Source organism: Periplaneta americana, chromosome 13 (genome assembly GCF_040183065.1).
Source record: "Periplaneta americana isolate PAMFEO1 chromosome 13, P.americana_PAMFEO1_priV1, whole genome shotgun sequence".
Classification (NCBI taxonomy): domain Eukaryota; kingdom Metazoa; phylum Arthropoda; class Insecta; order Blattodea; family Blattidae; genus Periplaneta; species Periplaneta americana.
In genome coordinates, this window is record NC_091129.1 from 59,659,893 (window position 1) to 59,678,672 (window position 18,780).

Sequence of the window (18,780 nt, forward strand, 5' to 3'; positions counted from 1 at the left end):
TTTAACCAATGTTGCTTTGCAGTGTCCACTCCGATTAAATCTCTTGAAGATCATAGCTAATAAGGAATGAGGATGAGATATCAATGCGTCTGTTTTATAATTGACCTCTGGATGTGAAATATGGGGAGGAGCATCAGCAACTCATCTACAAAAAATTTCTGTTCTTCAAAACTCAGCCTTAAGATTATGCCTAGGAATACCAAAATCCACATCAACTTTTGCCCTAGAAATTGGATGTAATATTCAACCAATCAGAGTTTAGCCTATGTACAGTAGAATCTCGTTAGTACGATTTTCTAGGGACAAAAAAATTTGTTCGTCATATACGGGAAACTGTACTACTGAAAAACATTTTTTTTCTCATCTGCATTAAAAACATCATTGGAGTTGTACTTTTCTATAGTGGATGGAGTTGTCTTATTTTTCCATGATTCGACAGTGTCAGTATTCACACTTGCAACATCACCTTGGATACACATGTACGTTAGATTGTGACAATTCTTGAACCTTTCAATTCAACTGTTTGAAGCTTTGAAGTCTGAAAATCCCATTTGTAGTGCTAAATGCGTTGTTTTAGCACGAACCACGGTGCCATCGATTGGTGTATTCTGAAGTGCAGACTTGTTTGAACCATTTTAGTAACACGTTTTCTAACTCTAGAAACTGACCTTCACGTACACGTTTTCGTTTACCACTTTTTCCTTCTAAATACACTGCTTCGATTATTTTTCTTTTGCTCACTCGTATTCAGTGTTGGCGGAGGAATGTTAGTTTCTGTGCAATATCAACGCGCTTCATGTGTAGGTTGCTGTCCACTTCTTGAATTATGCACCATTTTTCTTCATTTGTAATGTGCCTTACTTTCTTCTTATCCATGGCATACAAACTCGTGGCTTACATACAAACTTCCACCAACAGTGAAACAAGTTACTGAAGATACTATCGGACTTCGTCCTCTTTCGTCTTCTTCTAACGGAAACGAAGTAGCAGTGTGTTGGCATGGGTGGCTGAGGTGAGGTGGTGAGAGTGGGAGAGAGAATGCATGCATGCACGATGTGCAATTGTTCATCAATAAGGCCACTGACTGCCAAGTTTGAACACAGTAAGCAGGAGACGTCAAACATGTAAATGGGTAATTTTAATGTATGTTTAATGGAATTGGGGCTGGGACTTTCAAAAGTAGACGTACTAAAGAGGAAAACGTGGTAATGAATGTGCTAACGAGTTTTCATTGTATTACAAAAGGATCTAAAAATACATTTAAAATTGCAAGCCTCATCCAGATCTCAGATGTTCTTCAAACTGTCAGATAATATCCTGTGTAATTTGTATAAAATAAACAAAGAAGAAATATCAATCTATATCATAGATACACTCATTGCTAAAACTCTAGTTGTGAACGAAATTCCTCCATGGAAATGAGTGATTCCAGAATATAGCATACAGATTCCAGGAAATCATTTCAAAAATGATTCTCCAAACATTCTTTAGTTAAGATGCCATGGCACTACTCTACAGCACATAAGACTCACCTTCAAATTTATACAGATGGATCTTTAAACCCTAATGATGGGACATCAGGAGCAGGGTATTATATTCCAAAATATCAAGAATGTTACTTCATACCATGTTCATCCTCCAGTCTTGACACTGAATTGCTAGCTATTGATGCTGCTCTTCAGTGTGTTACTCAAATTTCTGCAAAACTGTTTGTATACTTACCGACTCCAAGGGGGCTATATTTAATATAATCAAATATGTACCAAATCTATATGCACATGGAATTATTCCAATTCAGAAACAACTAAGTAAACTAAAAAAACTCCAAAAGGAAATAACATTTCATTGGATACCTAGTCATTGTAGTATACCTGGAAATGAGAAAGTCGATAACATTGCAAAACAGGCAACATATTTGCAACCAAGACCTCTTCAAGTGATATCTCTGTCCAGTGCTTTTGCTTCAGTAAAGTCTCATTTTATAAACCTATGGATCAACAATTGGCTCTCTTCTGACAAAGGAAAAATTTTAGTCTGTACAAAAGAAACCAAATGACCTGGAAATGTACAAAAACTTGCCCAGACATGTTTAAACATTTTTAGCAAGAGTCAGAACAGGTCACATTGTCACCTTTCTGACACTCCTATCTGTCTGTGGTGTAATAATCATGATGAAGATCTGGAACACATTCTTCTATACTGTCCATCCATAAACCACAAAAGAAGTAAATTAAAATTATTAGTACCAGTCGCAGAAAACACAGCCCTGCAGTATATATTGACTACACCCCAACTCTGGCTATTAGCAACAGGCATCTATAATGAACACTGATCAAATACCCCTCATTTCTCATGAAAAACAAAAACTGAATAGACTACAGTGGACTGTGGTGGACGTTATGTTGTTAGCAAATAGCTGGATAAATAATAATAATAATAATAATAATAATAATAATAATAATAATAATAATAATAATAATAATAATAATAATAATAATAATAACAACAACAACAACAATAATAATAATCATCATCATCATCATCATCCTTCACGAATTAGGCCTCTGTAGACCTGTTTCGGCCCCATCTAGCAGTCTTCTTAACGGTCTTCCTGGTCGACGATGTCCTCTAGGTTTATATTGCATCATAATTTTTGGGATTCTTGAATTTTCCATTCTTCTTACATGATCTAGCCAATTGAATTTGTATCTGGTGATTTTTTCTTCTACTGACTCTACTTCTAATTGTTCTAAAATTTCTTCATTCCTTTTTCGGTCTAAAAGAGTATATCCTGCTGTTCTCCTGAAAAATTTCATTTCCGTTGCTTTGATTCTGTTCATGTCTTTTTTCTTTAATGTCCAAATCTCGCTTCCGTATAGAAGGGTGGGTAATGCTAGTGTATTATATATTTTTATTCTTGTAGATTTTTGTACTAATTTAGCTTTTAATGTATTGTTTATTATTCCTAGAATTTGTGTAAATTTGGTAATTTTCTTGTTCACATCTTTTTCATTTTGATAAGATATTTCACAACCCAGATAATTGAAATTTTGCACTTGTTCGAGGCATTGGTTATTGTGTATTATCTTACTTCTCACTGGGTCTTGTCCTAAAAATGCCATTACTTTTGATTTTTGTGCTGAAATTTCCATCCCAAAATCTTTTAATATTTCATTTAATGTATACAATCCTCTTTGTAAATTATCCTCTGAATTGGAAATTATGACTTGATCATCGGCATAGAGTAAGGTATTTAATGTTAGAGCACTGGTTATTTTGATTCCTGATGTGTAGATTTGGTTCCATTTTAAAATAATTTCATTTATATAAATATTAAATAAAGTTGGTGATAGTGGACAACCTTGTCGAACTCCATTATTAACTAATTTTCTTTCGGATATACAGTTATTTATTTTGACACTTATTTTGCTGTCTGTGTAGATTTCTATTATATTTTGGAACAGCAAATTTGGAATATTTTTTTCTTGTAATATGTCGAATAAAAGGTCTCTTCGGACTTTATCAAAAGCTTTCACAAAATCAATAAAAGCTATATGGGTTTCTAAATTAAATTCTCTTCTTTTTTCCAACAATAGTTTGATACTAAATAATGGATCTACACATGATCTTCCTTTTCTAAAGCCATTTTGACACTCCAGAAGGAAAGTTTCAGCATGTTTTTTTAATTTTTCATTTAAAATCCTACTAAATATCTTATAACATGTGTTGAGGATACTAATCCCTCTATAGTTTTCAACATTCTGTTTATCTCCTGTTTTATATATGGGAATAATTACACTATTTTTCCATTCTTCCGGTAAAGTGGCAGTCAGATATATTCTGTTTAGAAATCTTAGTAATCTTTCTTGAAATAGATCTCCTGCATATTTATACAATTCTGAATTTAGGTTATCTTCTCCAGGTGATTTACTATTTTTCGTCTTCTTTAATGCTTCTTGTAGTTCTTCTTTTGTAATGCATTGTTCATCTGGGTTTTTTGTGTCCCAGAATTTTGAATCAAAAGTAGGATTGTTCCATAAGTTTTTGTAAAAGTCTAGGAATGTTTCTATTTTGGGGCAAGGGTTTATCTTGGCGGATTCCTTTATGTCTCTGTTCATGTATTTTAAAATTTTATATGTATTGGGTTTCATTTTATAAATGTCAGTTTCTAAAAAAGATATAAACTCTTTCCATGATTGCCTGTGTCGTTTTCTAATTTCTCTGTTAGCTATCGCCCTTTTATGTTTATAATCTATTTCATCATTAACGGATTTTGTTTGAAGGTATTTTCTATAAGCTATATTTTTATTTTTTATGATCTCCTTAATTTCATCATCCCAAGATCTTAATTTTTTCTTTTGTGTGAAAGCCTTATATTTTCCGATGCTCTCCGTGGCTGCCTGTGATATTTGAGTTTTAATATTTTCCCATTCTTTGTGAATGTCTTCATCTTCAGGTATTTCTAACATTTTTTGTTCAAGTCTTTTTTGATAAAGCCAGCGTACACTGTCGTCATGGATTAATCTAATTTTGTAACGCATTAATTCTTTTTTGGGGGCATTTATCTTTGTTAAATGTAGCCATCTTGGTGTATATCTCACTTTTGCTAATACAAGGTAATGATCTGATCCAATGTCACTTCCTCTGAAGACCTTGACATCTAAAAATAATTCGGATAATTTTCTATTTGCTATAAAATAATCTATGATAGATTTTGAGCCACGTGCTGACCATGTATACATATGAATATCTTTATGGTTGTAAAATGAATTCATGATTTTCATTTCATTGTATAATACAAAATCTCTTACTTTTTCTCCATTATTGTTTATGGTAGGTTCTCCAAATTTTCCTATGGTATTTTTTATTTCGATGTTGCCTATTCTACCGTTTAAATCTCCGGCTAATAATATGTAATTATTTTTATTTACTTTATTCAAAATTTCTTGCAACTGGGCATAAAACAATTCAGTTTCTTCAACTCTTCCTTCCTCTGGAGCATAAAGACTAAAGAAAGTTAGTTTGCCTCTTCCTATCTGGAGTTGTACTTCTAATATTCTTTCATTCCAGTATGTATAATTGTTTATTTTGTTTTTTATTGATTTATGAATCCAAATCATTACTCCGGCCTGTGCTCTTGTCTTCTTATTAACACCATTATATATGATTATGTAGTTTTTTGTTTCAGTTGTACCTTTTAGTTTCTTTTTTGTTTCTGTTATTGCTGCTATTTTAATCTGCTTTTTATTCAATATTTCATCTAGTTCTTCTTCTTTATGATTGATCCCTCTAACATTCCAAGTAGCGTATGTGAACATATTTTGTTTTTTCCAATTTCGTTTAACCGTTGACTTGCTCTGGGTTGTCATCAAATTATCTATCCTTATACTGCTTGTTTGAGGCTTAAAAGTAATGTAGTTTTCCCTAAGATAGGTTACTAGCCTTATCGTTAGGTAGTCCAGTAGTGGGGCTGCCACTTTTAGCCTCTGGACAGGCTTGTAATGCAGCATTTCCTCTGCATTTGATGAAACAGTTATACCGCTGTGACTCGGTCGCCATTTCCTCGTTGGTAGAAACAGGGTGGACCACGGGAAGGTGAGGATGGCATTTGGATAGGAGAGGCTGTATGTTTCGCGTCACTATCCCTTCTTCACCCCTAATAATAATAATAATAATAATAATAATAACACCAATAATAATAATAATAATAATAACAATAATAATAATAATAATAACAACAACAATAAGAATAACAATAATAATAATAATAATAATAACAATAACAACAATAATAATGATGATGATAATAACAACAATAATAACAATAACAACAATAATAATAATAACGACGACGACAACAACAACAATAATAATAATAATAATAATAATAATAATAATAATAATAATAATAATAATTTATTTTCGCTGGCAGAGTTAAGGCCATACGGCCTTTTCTTCCACTCAACCAGCCTTAATCAATACAATACATATTTAAATTACGAATATTTAATAATAATTTCCAGAAAAAGTAGCATTTTTGATCTCGTCATGTCAGGAAGTGATGCAGTCCCTTCATCTTTTCCGTGAAGATATTGTGCATAATATCTGTTTGAGTCCCCAGCAGATCGATAATTTGTGAGAAATATAACATGAAAATTCTCAGTGGAGTTGAGTATTTGTTTGTGTGAGATATCTCTGTCTTAGTACATCACCTATGAATTGGTGGATGCTTCCATTTCTTTCCTGTGCTGGGAGTCTCCAGTTCAATACCTGTTTTTGTTGCTGCTCCTATTATTCTTTTAGCTCATCATTATAAAAATCATGTTCTGCTTGTCTTGTTTCTGCAGATTGTGGTTCCTCGTCATAGTCAATATCTGCATATAATTCTTTCTCTGTTCTGCCTAAATCAAATGGTCTCGAATTATTTTATATGCAGGGTGGACTGTAAATAATGTTATTAATTCTGGTGGATGATTCCTTCAGTAAAGAACAAAAAAGTCAAATACCATTTTGCTATATTTTGAATAGTTTTCCAGAAAAATATGCATTTTAAAATACATGAATTATGAGATCGTGCAGTGCTGCAGCCAGCAGGGAGTACACATGAAGTTGTGTTGCTCTGAACAACCCCTTCACCTGGCTTGTTGAAGGTTATTGTCATGTACATTGTTGAAATAGTTCCCTCCCACTTTAATTTTTAAAGTAGTAACTGGTAAACTTACATACAAGAAATCAAATTTTCCGACCCATCTTTAAAAGCAATTGTGTTATGTTTACATTTTTCATTGTCTCACTCATTTCTTGCATATGCGAGCTGCTCTCTCCAGGCAGTAACCTTTACAGCATTGTCACAGTGCATCAAGTTTTAAAATTTCTTTGCAGAATGAAAACTTACATTTGTCGGATCAAATTTGTGCACAATTAAATGACACAACTAAAATTCTTTCAGTAATTTATTATCGTAATACATTGCTCTCTTAAATTGACTGAGCATATTAGAAATTAATTCATTAGCTTTCCCTAAATATGCTATGAAATGTTTCATATAAAATAATTTTTTCTCGAAAAGGAAGCAAAAACGAACAAAATTGTATTAAACTGTTTTGTTTAAAATATCTCAAAGAATAACCCCTTGAAATGAATGACATTACTTACGATTCATTCTTTATATAAAACAGGTTTACAATGTTTAACATCATCTTTATAATCCTAGAGTTTTTATACTTTTAATTTGTTCACCACAAAACCTCGTCATTCTAGTACAATTTTTTCAATCTCTTCTCTTGCGTGACATGTTTGATATCAGTTATCCATCTTATCCATAGTTTCCTTCATCTTCCTCTTTTTTTTTTTTCTTACCTGGTGGAATCCATTTCAATTTATTCTCTGCCATTCTCCTTATGTGACCATATTATTCCAGTTGTTTATTATCAATAAAATTAAAAATTGAAGACTTCAGTCAGGAACACTCATTCTCTCTTTTAGTGTTTCATTTCTGGCTCTATCCAATTTTCAACACCTTGCCAAACGTCTTAAGAAATTCATTTCCGTAAACAATAATTTTGACCAGCTTGAAGTCGTTCGGGCTGATAACCCCAACCTAAAATCAAAAACAAGGTTGGAATCAATCTACCTTCAAAGAAATAAGTGAAATGAAAATATTCTCAATCTTCCATATATATATATATATATATATATATATATATATATATATATATATATTTTTTAAAGGTTCTAGGTCTCAGCACCTTATGTCTGTGTACTGTGTATTGCATACTATTGATTTGTATATCACTTTCCTTAGTTCTAATTTCATTGGCTCCCAAAAGCCTTGCTTCATTACCATCCACATGGAAAGAAATCATTGGATCATCCAAAGGAGAGATGGAATGAAAATTCAGCTTTGAGACTGTAATAAGCTATTGGACCTTATATTTAAATGGATGATGATGAGGACGATGGCAACAACGATGATGATGATGATGACTACTATATATAATCTACAAAGGGAAGAGAGATTTAAAAGAATGAATTATGTTTTTTTCCTAACTTGTTGCTACTGGTCTATTATTTAAATATTTGTTAACTTCATAGTATGGAGTCGTTTCATGTCAAATCAACATAGCATACAACCTAACCCTCTTGGATAGCCATGAAACTTTGCTCAAGATTTTATGGTTTTATTTAATTTTTTGAAATATTAAAGATTTCTGCGGAATACTTTTTTTGGAATTAATTTTTTAATTAAAAAATGAGAGATTTTCGCCTTTTTAATGTTAAAATCTAAATATCTCACGTTGTAATTGAGCCACACTATTCTTTAAGATGCCATTTGGGAGCTAATGAAACAGACATAAAGATGTTATATAACAACAATGTAATGACCTTGAACTACAATTTAAGGTCGTGTTGAAAAGTTTGATCTTGAATTTCTCAAACATGGTATAATTTTATAATTGTGAACAATTTTGTATGTGTTCATTTCTTACATACATAATAACATGTTCACCAGATTTCATTGAAATTGAAAGTCAGGTGAAAATGGTGCTAAAGTGTGTTGATTTGATATGGAATGACTATGTTGAAGTATTTCTTCTACAAAAATGTTCAGTTAGAAAAGTGAAAATTGAATTAATTATAAATACAAGGGTTACAAATGTAGTAACAGGATATTTTATGTTTATTTTCTTTACAAAGGAAAATTATAGTTATATTAATGTATCCTTCAAGAATCTATGCTTATCAACATTGCAGCATCAGTGTAGTATTAACAGTATATATATGAAAAGCATAATACTTCAAATTTACAGTTCTTTACTTTTTTTCTTTCAGCGAAAATCGTCATATAAGAATTCAGGTGAGATTGTTCTCATGCATTATGAGTTCCGAAAGGTGTACTCGTTTCTGGATTACATCTTGGGAGGCATGCAGCTGAACTGTACTATAGCTATTGATTTCACAGGTAAGAGAATTGTCATGCAGCCATTCTTTTCTTGTGATTTATTTGTAAAATAGATGTATGATGTTGCCTTCTGTTCATTATTTTTGACATTGTTCAGCTTATCTGAAGTCGATATATGCAGAAAAGAATATTCTGTTCTTGCTATTATTTTAACTTTTAGACTCTTAAGCACATTCATTGGTATACAGAGGTTTCTATTTAAGTACGGTCATAAAAATGGTTAATGATGTATGAAATTACCTATTATTTTTTTAAATATTTTATTAATAATGAATTTTATTAGCGCATAAGGAGGAGGTTGATAGAATCTCTAAGCTTCCATATCTTTTAAATTAGAAGGTAACAGAGGTTAGCATCATGATCCAGCCAATCTGCCTGAAGAGGAACAACCTTAATACTAGTTTGATACTATGTTAAGTGAATTCAAGGAAGACATGAGAAGACAGAAAATACATCCAAACTCATTCTCACTATCTTTAATCTACATTTTTATCTAACTGTATTCATCATGTAATAAAAATGTGGTCATTCATATACCATTGGAAATTAGTAGTGCTAATTAAGTCACTTGAGCAGTCCTCACCAATGCCATTGCAAAAGATTGCAGAATAAGCAGGAGAAGAAATTTTGGCGAGTACTTTTGAAGACTGATTAAGCAAAAATATGCGTAAATATCAATTATATTAGCTTTTTGAGCCAGAGAGGCTCAGTTATGAAAATACAAAATGTCTAAAATGTTGAAAATTTGGGGTTGCATAATGAAAATATGCGCTTACATTAATCATATGAATTGATACAATGTTCATATTCATTCAGTAGACAAATACGCACTCTCTTCCAAAGAAACCATAAGCATTTATTTTGACAACTTTCTATCCACCAAGTAGACTCTGCACACTCGCTTCCAAAGAAACTATTCAATATTATTTGAATTGTTACTTTACATCTGTTATGAGTGGTCTATTCGAGATTCTGCCCAGGAATGGTGCGAAGTGGCAGCAATGTTCGTTGTCTTGGAAAAATCATGTTTTAATAGTCCAAGAGAGGGACTCGACCAAACCTGATCTAGTATTGCGTGTTGTCTAATTTATCTAAGCTTCAGTATGTGGCATGTGAAAATATCGCAACTCAATTTAATGAAGTGAAAATTTTCGATTATTAAAAACAATGGAAGTGTTTAGACTATTTCCACAGGAAGGACAGCATCCCGAGCTCTCTTTCAGCATCTGCCACAAAGTTCTACATTTTTGTTAATGGAACGAAAATAGCCATTTTTGAAAGGAGTATTGAATACTTATTAATAAGGTTTTACTTTCATAACATGTCATTGTATATGTTTAGCTTCATGTAGAATATCTGAGTTTTGTCAAAATGATGATGGATGCTGTCCAGCTTTTACATGAATGTACGAATGAAGTTCGAGAAAGTTCCTGTGATATGTCAGACTTAAGTATCTGTTTGTGCTTTATTTAATTATGCTTTAATCTGCAAAAAATATTTCAGCATTCGAGAATATAAGGCTGGGCACAAACTAATATAGCAAAGCTGATTTTGTGTAAAGGACTTTTGCAAAATTATTTGTGCTTGTTGCTATGGCTGAGGAAAATACTATTGTGATGCTGTTTGGAGTAATCATACACAAAAAAGAAGCATCTCTAAGTGGATCTAGTTCCTGAGAAAAGCAAAAGGAAAATATATTACAAAGTTTTTCTCCAGGAATTGCAATGTGATGGAAGAAATTTCGAAATTTCATAGGATCATCTTTTGATACTGGTATTTTTTATTTTATTGCAAATCTCGTCAGTAACAAAATGTAAAGAAAAGACATCAGTAACAGAAAAAATTATCACTCCAGAATAAAGATTGTGTAATTATACAAAGCAGATGATCTGTCCTGTCATAACAACTGACTCCTCTGCAGCTGTTTCCATATTGGTTCAAATCTGTAAATGAATCACAACCACTAGAAAATAAATAGACTGACAGGTCAAAGGCACATGTACACAACAAAATGCTTTACCAGAGAGCAATGATCTGACTAAATGTGACGAGAAAAATTCGTTTTGCCTAATATTAATGCCAAATCATGCTAGATAGTGCTTGACAGGTGTGTGCTAGTCGTATTTTAAATCACACGAAAACATGTTTGACCACATTTCAACGAAGCAGCTTTACTATACTACCTTAGCTGTAATGGAATTGAAAAGTTGCAGTGTTGCTTATGTACGAAAATTCTTTATAATGAAAATATGAGGCCCATCAAATTCAGCAGTATTTCACTGAACTACATGCAGGAAGCTCTGAAGATTTGCTGGAGTCACATAAACAGAAGAGAGCTCGTTTCAAATCTCAGGTACATTACCAAATTGGGTTTTGCATCTATATGATAGCTACTGCTTGAAGTCTCCTACGAAGTGATGTATCTTACTGCTAAGAACAAGAGGCGTCACACATTTGTTGAGACTCTAGTTAAGCCATGTGTACTTCAAATGGTCGAAACTGTCTTCGGAGAGCAGCAGAGGAAACTAATTGTTAAATATTTCTGTCACACGACATCTGAAGTAGAATTTTAGGTACTTATGTTATCTGATGTCTTGGCTCAACTTTCAACTTGTGGAAGAACTCAGAAAGTAGTTCTACCCCTTGCATTTCAATTGGATAAAAGTATGGATGAGGCTCAATGTGGTCATCTTTCAACTCCTGGCTTTTGTGTGATATTTCACAAACACCTGCATCAAAGAGAACTTTTTATTCTGAGTTCCTGTTGCCTACCACAAAAGCTGTTGATGTTTACAGCTAATTGATGAGTTCTTTTAAAAAAATGATGTGGGCTAGAAGGTGAAATTGGGCTGCATAACTAACTACAATGTTTGGAAAGAAATCTGGTTTTGGCACTTTGGTCATGGTAATCCATTGTTTTCTATACCGTTGTTCCTTGAGATCAAACACAGTCACTGTAAAACTGAAATAGATACTACAGTTCAAGCAGTGAACTTCATATGGTTTCGAGCTTTTAACTACAGACTCTTCAAGATGTTCTGCCAAGAATTCTGAAGCTACTCACGAAATGTTACTCTATCACACAGAACTATGCTTGTTATTATATTACATGGAAAAGTCTACATTCAGGTTATGGAACTTAGGAAAGAAATAACTGAATTTCTGCAAGGAAAGAAAAACTTACTGTGTGAAGAGTTTGAAACCCAAGATTTCAATATGGCATTTGCTTATTTTTATTTTATTTATTTCTTTCTGTAACCACTACAGGTTGCCATTGACAGAGAGTACCATGATACAATAAATATAGAGTAAATGCCTTGAGGCTTAATGAAACATTGTTGTTATAGTGAAAAATAACAATTTGAAAAAGACTGAAACACACAATAATATACGAAGTAATGTCAAGAAGATGCGAATTAAAGTCATGGTCCATATATATATGATGCCTGAAAATAGCTATTGATCCTTTTTGAGTGTTGCAATTGTTACATCTCTTAAAATATCTTTATGCAGGCCAAAAGATTCTTATGTATACTTTCATATTTGATAACACAATCCCAAGGGAAAAAATGGAACTCTCTGCATCAAAATCCACAGTTAATTCCCGATTTACCACGAAAATCGTCTGTAGCTGCATTTAGATTGGCAACAGGCCATGATTGTTTGGCCAAACACCTGTATAGAATTGGAATATATCAGTCCCCTAACTGCCCATTGTGCAACTCAAACCAAGAAATGGATTCGGAACACCTCAAAATCTGTGCTTCATTGGCTGGTCATGATAATATCTTTGAAAAATATTGGAGTGCAAGAGGTCAAATGACTTTATTGTGAAACGCCTGGCATTAGAAAACAACAACAACATATTTGAATGACTTCAGCATTTCACTTCAAGAGTCAGAATGTAAATAAGAAAATCACTGCTTTCCAGCAAATGCTACCTTTGTGGAAGAGATTCTTGGAGAAATATAATTTTGAAATTTTTCCTATTTTGAAAATGTTTTTGGAAAAAAAAATTTTTTTGATTCCCTTCCCAACAACGTACCTATATGCTATATGAATCAGGATTTTCACTGTTAATGGCTGTGAAAACAAAAACAAGAAATCAGTTGGATTCCATGTATGGCGCTGTCTGAGACTGTATCCCTAATTTGTGGTGTCATCGATCTGAAGCATCAACAACCGTATCATTAAATGACATTGAGGCCTTAAGTGACTCGATAATCATACTGAAAAACAAAAAATGTTTTCCTGAAGAACGAATTTTTCTTTGATACTATTGTGTATTTGAGGATGGTTGAAATAACATTTCTGTATTAATTATATCTAGATTCACTATAGTTGTTTTGGGAAAGGAGGAGAAGTGTAAGTTCAGTTTCAGGGGTGATACTGGAGTATAAAGGTTGAGAATCTATAGTGTAAGTGAAGCACATAATTAGTATTAGTCATAACATATTTTCTCTTTTCTTTCATTCTCTTTGTAGTCCTTCATTCCTTTCCATTCCTACCATTTTTCTTTCTTGAGTTTTCACTGCATGTAAACATTTACAGATTTATGAAACATATTTTCTTCACACCCCAGAGTTGTAGTTAATTTGAATGCCTGCATTCATTTTGCTTATTTCTTACGAAGTCATATTTCTCTCTTGACAGGCATGAGGATAGTAACTTGCTGCTTGCCAGGGTAAAGTATCCTACAGCCATAAGGGCAGGAGGTTGTGTATAGTATACACCTTCTCTGTTTAGTTTGTTGTAGAAAAGCAGTGCGTATTTTCTTTGATAATAAGTGGAAGGTGTGTTTTACATGGTCAGTTTAAAAATGAGATGTAACTTGACAGAGTAGTTTATCCTTCATGTGTGGTTAAGAAATAAGTGACAATCTCAACATATGCGCATACTTCAGCTATCTAACTCTGTTTGAAGGTGGAACAATTTATTATTATTATTATTATTATTATTATTATTATTATTATTATTGTTATTGTTGTTGTTATTGGCGGCTGGGCAGCTCAGTTGGTATAATAATTGGCTATGAACTGGAAGGTCTCAGGTTCAGTCCTGCATAGTGTGGTTCCAAGATATATTCAGCCTCCTCTCAAATTGGATACTGAGTCTTTCCCGAGGGTAAAAAGCTGTTAGAGAGAGTTGTGCCAATCACACGACCTCGAGCATTCTAGTGCCACAGTCATAAAAACATAGAACTCTATCTCTGTTCTCTCCATGGGCCTCCATGGCATGTAAAAGGGATAGGTTATTTTATTATTATTATTATTATTATTATTATTATTATCATCATCATCATCATCATCATCATCATCCTATTATAACTGATTTAAAATTACTAGATCATTTTTCGTAACATTATTACTCTTTAAATTGTTTATATCAATTACTTTATGTAACTTCTCTGAATATTTTGCCTCTTTATTAATTTCATTTTTACATATAAAATATTTTGTAAAGTGAAGTTTAGATTGCTGAGTACTTCAAAGTAACTTTCTCAATATTTTTGTTAAAAGACCTATGTTAATGAAACAATATTTAAAGCATTTTAAAGTTTGGTATAGAAATTTATTGCTGCACATCATTTTCAAACACTGTTGGGTGTAAAATAATAGTACTAAATAGAGTGATACGGCTTGAAGAACCTCATTTTCATGATCATATGAAAACAGACCTTCTGTGAATAGCTTCCTTTCTAGATTTTGTGTAATACGTATTATTTATAATTGACGATTAGTGTTATGTAGAATGCTTTCACCCTGGTAGACAACTAGACCTAGAAACTTGAAATAGCAAGTAGGTTACCACTGTAGCTGTCAGAATGTTATGACTGATTTCAGATATTTGCTTGTGTGTTTTCTTGAAGTAACAGGTGGAACATGGCTAAAAAGAAATTTTTTTTTTTTTTTTTGGAAATGTGAATTAGAAGTTGTATTCAAGTTTGATGGATATACTGAGATGTAAATAGCGTTTATTTCAGTTGTCTGGTGCACTGTGTTAACCCTCCGCAAGCTGATCTGAAAAGCACATGCTGTAAGCTAAGTGGGTATGGGGTACAAAATGGACCCTGCTAGCTTGCCGAGGTTAAGACAAGAATATTTAAGAAGTAAATCCATTTTCCACCTCGTCAAGTGGGTATATGCGTAATTTTTCAGAAAAAAAAAAAATGATATGAATTTCATAAAATTTTAGTAGAATTTGGGGATATAAGAGATCAGATGAGTGTAGATAGTTGAGGTCTTCTATGGAAAAATTAGATTCTTTTCTCTAGTGTGCCAGTACTAGGGTTCCCGGATTGAAAATGAAATGAAAAACAGGTCATTTTATCTTAAAAAGAAAGACGCGATTTTCTAAAAAAGAAGAAGAAAAAAAGAAACCTGTTACAATGTGGTATGATGCAGATTTTCAATATTTTATATAATAAGGTAAAATGTTACTCTTAGTATGCAATACCATTGATACAGAACTGTTAATAATTACTAATTGAATGAACTCTTTACTCATCCCTGAACTCTTTAACTGTACAGGTACTTGTACCTTATTTCATTTCCTGATTGTAGGTACTTCTCTGATGACCAAATTTAAGTATGCAATGCTGTCTGTCAGCCAGTAGTAATTACTTGTGGAAATTCACACAAGATAAATGTCTTAAGTTAAATTTTACAAACATAATACCTCTAATGGACTCCAGACATAGACGATTTCTTTCTTTGGTACACTGAGAATTGACAAGAGAAAAAAGCAGGGCAGTTTCTGATTTTATACAATGCTTGGCCAGACAGAACACACACCTAAAAACAGGACATGTCCGGCGAAATTCGGACATCTGGTAGCCCAAGCCAGTACCTCACCATAGAGGGACTGAAAATAATTTAAAGCAATACCACATTAGTAAATACATTGAATTAATATTTACTTTCCTAATTATTATTCGTGTGCTAGCTAGCATCACATTAGTATTACCATCTGTATAATGTACTTAGTTTTGTACCGGTACCTATTTTAAAAATATATTATATTGAGTTGCAGTCGCCTCTGGCTGAGTGATTTGCCCTCTCAGCCTTCCACCATGGCGACCTGGGTTCGATTCCCGTCTGGATCACAAAGGAATTTATGATGGACAAAGTGAGCACGAGTAGTTTTCCTCGGGATTCTCCCATTTCCCAACACCATTATCATCATTATTCCACCAATACTCCACAATCACACTCGCTCTGCAAGGATCTGAGATAGGCTTTCAGAACAAATAAAAAAATGGTTGAAAGTTGTACACAATCTTTAATAAAGACTATTATTAAATTATTAGTTATAAAATGAAGAATTGATAAACGTAAGTTCTAAAATGTATAATAATTTTAGCTAACCACGCCAATATGTTATAGGTAGCGAAAATCCGGTTTTGCAAACCAACTCTAATGGCTGGAAGATCATCGTGCTAACCACACGATACCTCCATTCTGGTTGGATGATCGTCCACCTCTGATTTGGCATGTGAATGTGAGGCCAGCAGCCGGCTGGTCGGTCTTGGCCCTTCATGGGCTGTAGCGCCATGGATTTACTTTATGCCAATATGTATATTCACTTTCTCAACATTATATTCGCCATCTTTTTGAAATTTAGAAACTTTTTCGTTTTCATTTCAGTGGTTGTATTCTACGTATCTAACGTATTCTACGTATTGTAGCTTTGAAATATGGAACAAGTCAGAAATTATACAAAACTATATAATACATAGTAATAGTTTAATTCAGTTCATAAGCATAAACATTTCACCAGTTGAGCAGAAGGTATGAATATGGAGAAATTTTGTTAATTATGTTGCAAACTTTTCTCTTGACCCTTCAAGGCTTTAAGATAATCAGTAATTTAGTATTCTTTTTAAATAAATGAAGAAACTAATTTGGATAAATGTCTGTTTCGACTGTTATTTCCCTTTGCAGTCAGCACGATGTAATGACCACCAACCATGTGCATAATTACTTAATTCTAGAGTATTTTGCTGCATAAACAACATTGGGAAGCCACAAAGCATCTATGTTATCATTTTCATCTTTTTCCCCCCACTTCTGATTTTTTTATTTTACCATAATTTATACATTTTTCTGTTTGAGCAGTGACAATAAAATTCAAGGTGTTTATACTGTGTTGAGGAAAATTTTGATTAGTAAAACATATCATGTAGATGTAAAACATTACATTCATGCAATATTTAAAACATTTACATGTAAATCGATTAAAAACAGCAGTGGCTCACTAGTGACCGGAATATTGTACAAAATATAAATATAAAAATTGGATATTTATCCTTCAAAGAGGTGGAAAAATTCATATATCTTGGAGCAACAGTAACAAATATAAATGACACTCGGGAGGAAATAAAACACAGAATAAATATGGGAAATGCTTGTTATTATTCGATTGAGAAGCTTTTGTCATCTAGTCTGCTGTCAAAAAATTTGGAAGTTAGAATTTATAAAACAGTTATATTACCGGTTGTTCTTTATGATTGTCAAACTTGGACTCTCACTGTAAGGGTGTTTGAGAATAAGGTTCTTAGAAAAATATTTGAGGTTAAGAGGGATGAAGTTACAGGAGAATGGAGAAAGTTATACAATGCAGAACTGCACACATTCTATTCTTCACCTGACATAATTAGGAACATTAAATCCAGACGTTTGAAATGGGCAGGGCATGTAACACATATGGACAAATCCAGAAATGCATATAGAGTGTTAGTTGGGAGACCGGAGGGAAGTAGACCTTTGGGGAGGTCGAGACGTAGATAGGAGGATAATATTAAAATGGATTTGAGAGAGATGGGATATGATGATAAAGAGTGGATTAATCTTGTTCAGGATAGGGACCGATGGCAGGTTTATGTGAGTGTGGCAATGAACCTTCAGGTTCCTAAAAAGCCATTTGTAAGTACGTAAGTAAGTGGCTCACTAGTGAAGTGAGCATAAGAATTTATGAACATATAATTACACTCATTTGTCAGCAAGAGCAATTCTATGCGAAATTGGTGTAGAAAAATGTTTTGAATTTATTTCATTTATTGAATGAATGAATGAATGAATGAATGAATGAATGAATGAATGAATGAATGAATGAATGAATGAATGAATGGTTTACACAGTACAGAGTATGGTTAGGTCTACAGATTAACAATACCTGGATTCACTGTTTAAGCCGATGCAGATGGCTGCATTGACATGTCTCGCCATTCTACAGCCATGGCGTCCATAGATCTAGATGACTGCAGTGATATGTCTTGCCATTCTACAGCCATGGAGTATATGGAGCTCATGTGCACTGCCGTTCTTGTGTGCTCTCTCTGCTGTCTCTTGTACTCTGCAGTGGTGATCTTGGTCTTGTTTCATTCGTCTTTGGATTCCCTTTTGTCCTCTTGTGCTCATCTCCATTAGCCCTCCCTGAACCCTTGAATTTTGATGCATTTTGAAAGTTCACAAATTTTCACGATTGCTTTTTTAAACCTGTGGGTCCAGTTTAGTCCAGATATTTTTTTTTTTTTTTTTTTTTCCGTTTTAGTTGATCTCGTCTCACTTGATCAATCAACACCTCAAATGTCCGGATCAGTTCAGATCTCATAAAGTTATGCACATAAAATGGCCGCTTTAACGCAGTTTTTGAGGTGCGTTTTACGCCACATATCTTTCAGCTTTGTTCAGATGTTTACGGTTATGGGATTCCTGTGTTTACATGGTGGTATACTTTCTATTTGCTATATTTATGTTCGAAAAGTTATAAGGATTCTAATGTAACTCTTTTTTTTGGACATTATTACTGAGCGGTTG

General features: G+C 33.1%; 1 protein-coding gene across 1 annotated transcript in view; it reads left to right on the top strand.

Moving 5' to 3' along the window:
- LOC138711997 (copine-8-like) overlaps positions 1 to 18,780 on the top strand; it is an 82,639-nt gene that overhangs the window by 12,663 nt on the left and 51,196 nt on the right. Inside the window, exon 7 of the mRNA XM_069843345.1 lies at positions 8,833 to 8,962. Within this exon, the coding sequence (XP_069699446.1) occupies positions 8,833 to 8,962 (130 nt within the window). The remainder of the gene's footprint in view (positions 1 to 8,832; positions 8,963 to 18,780) is intronic.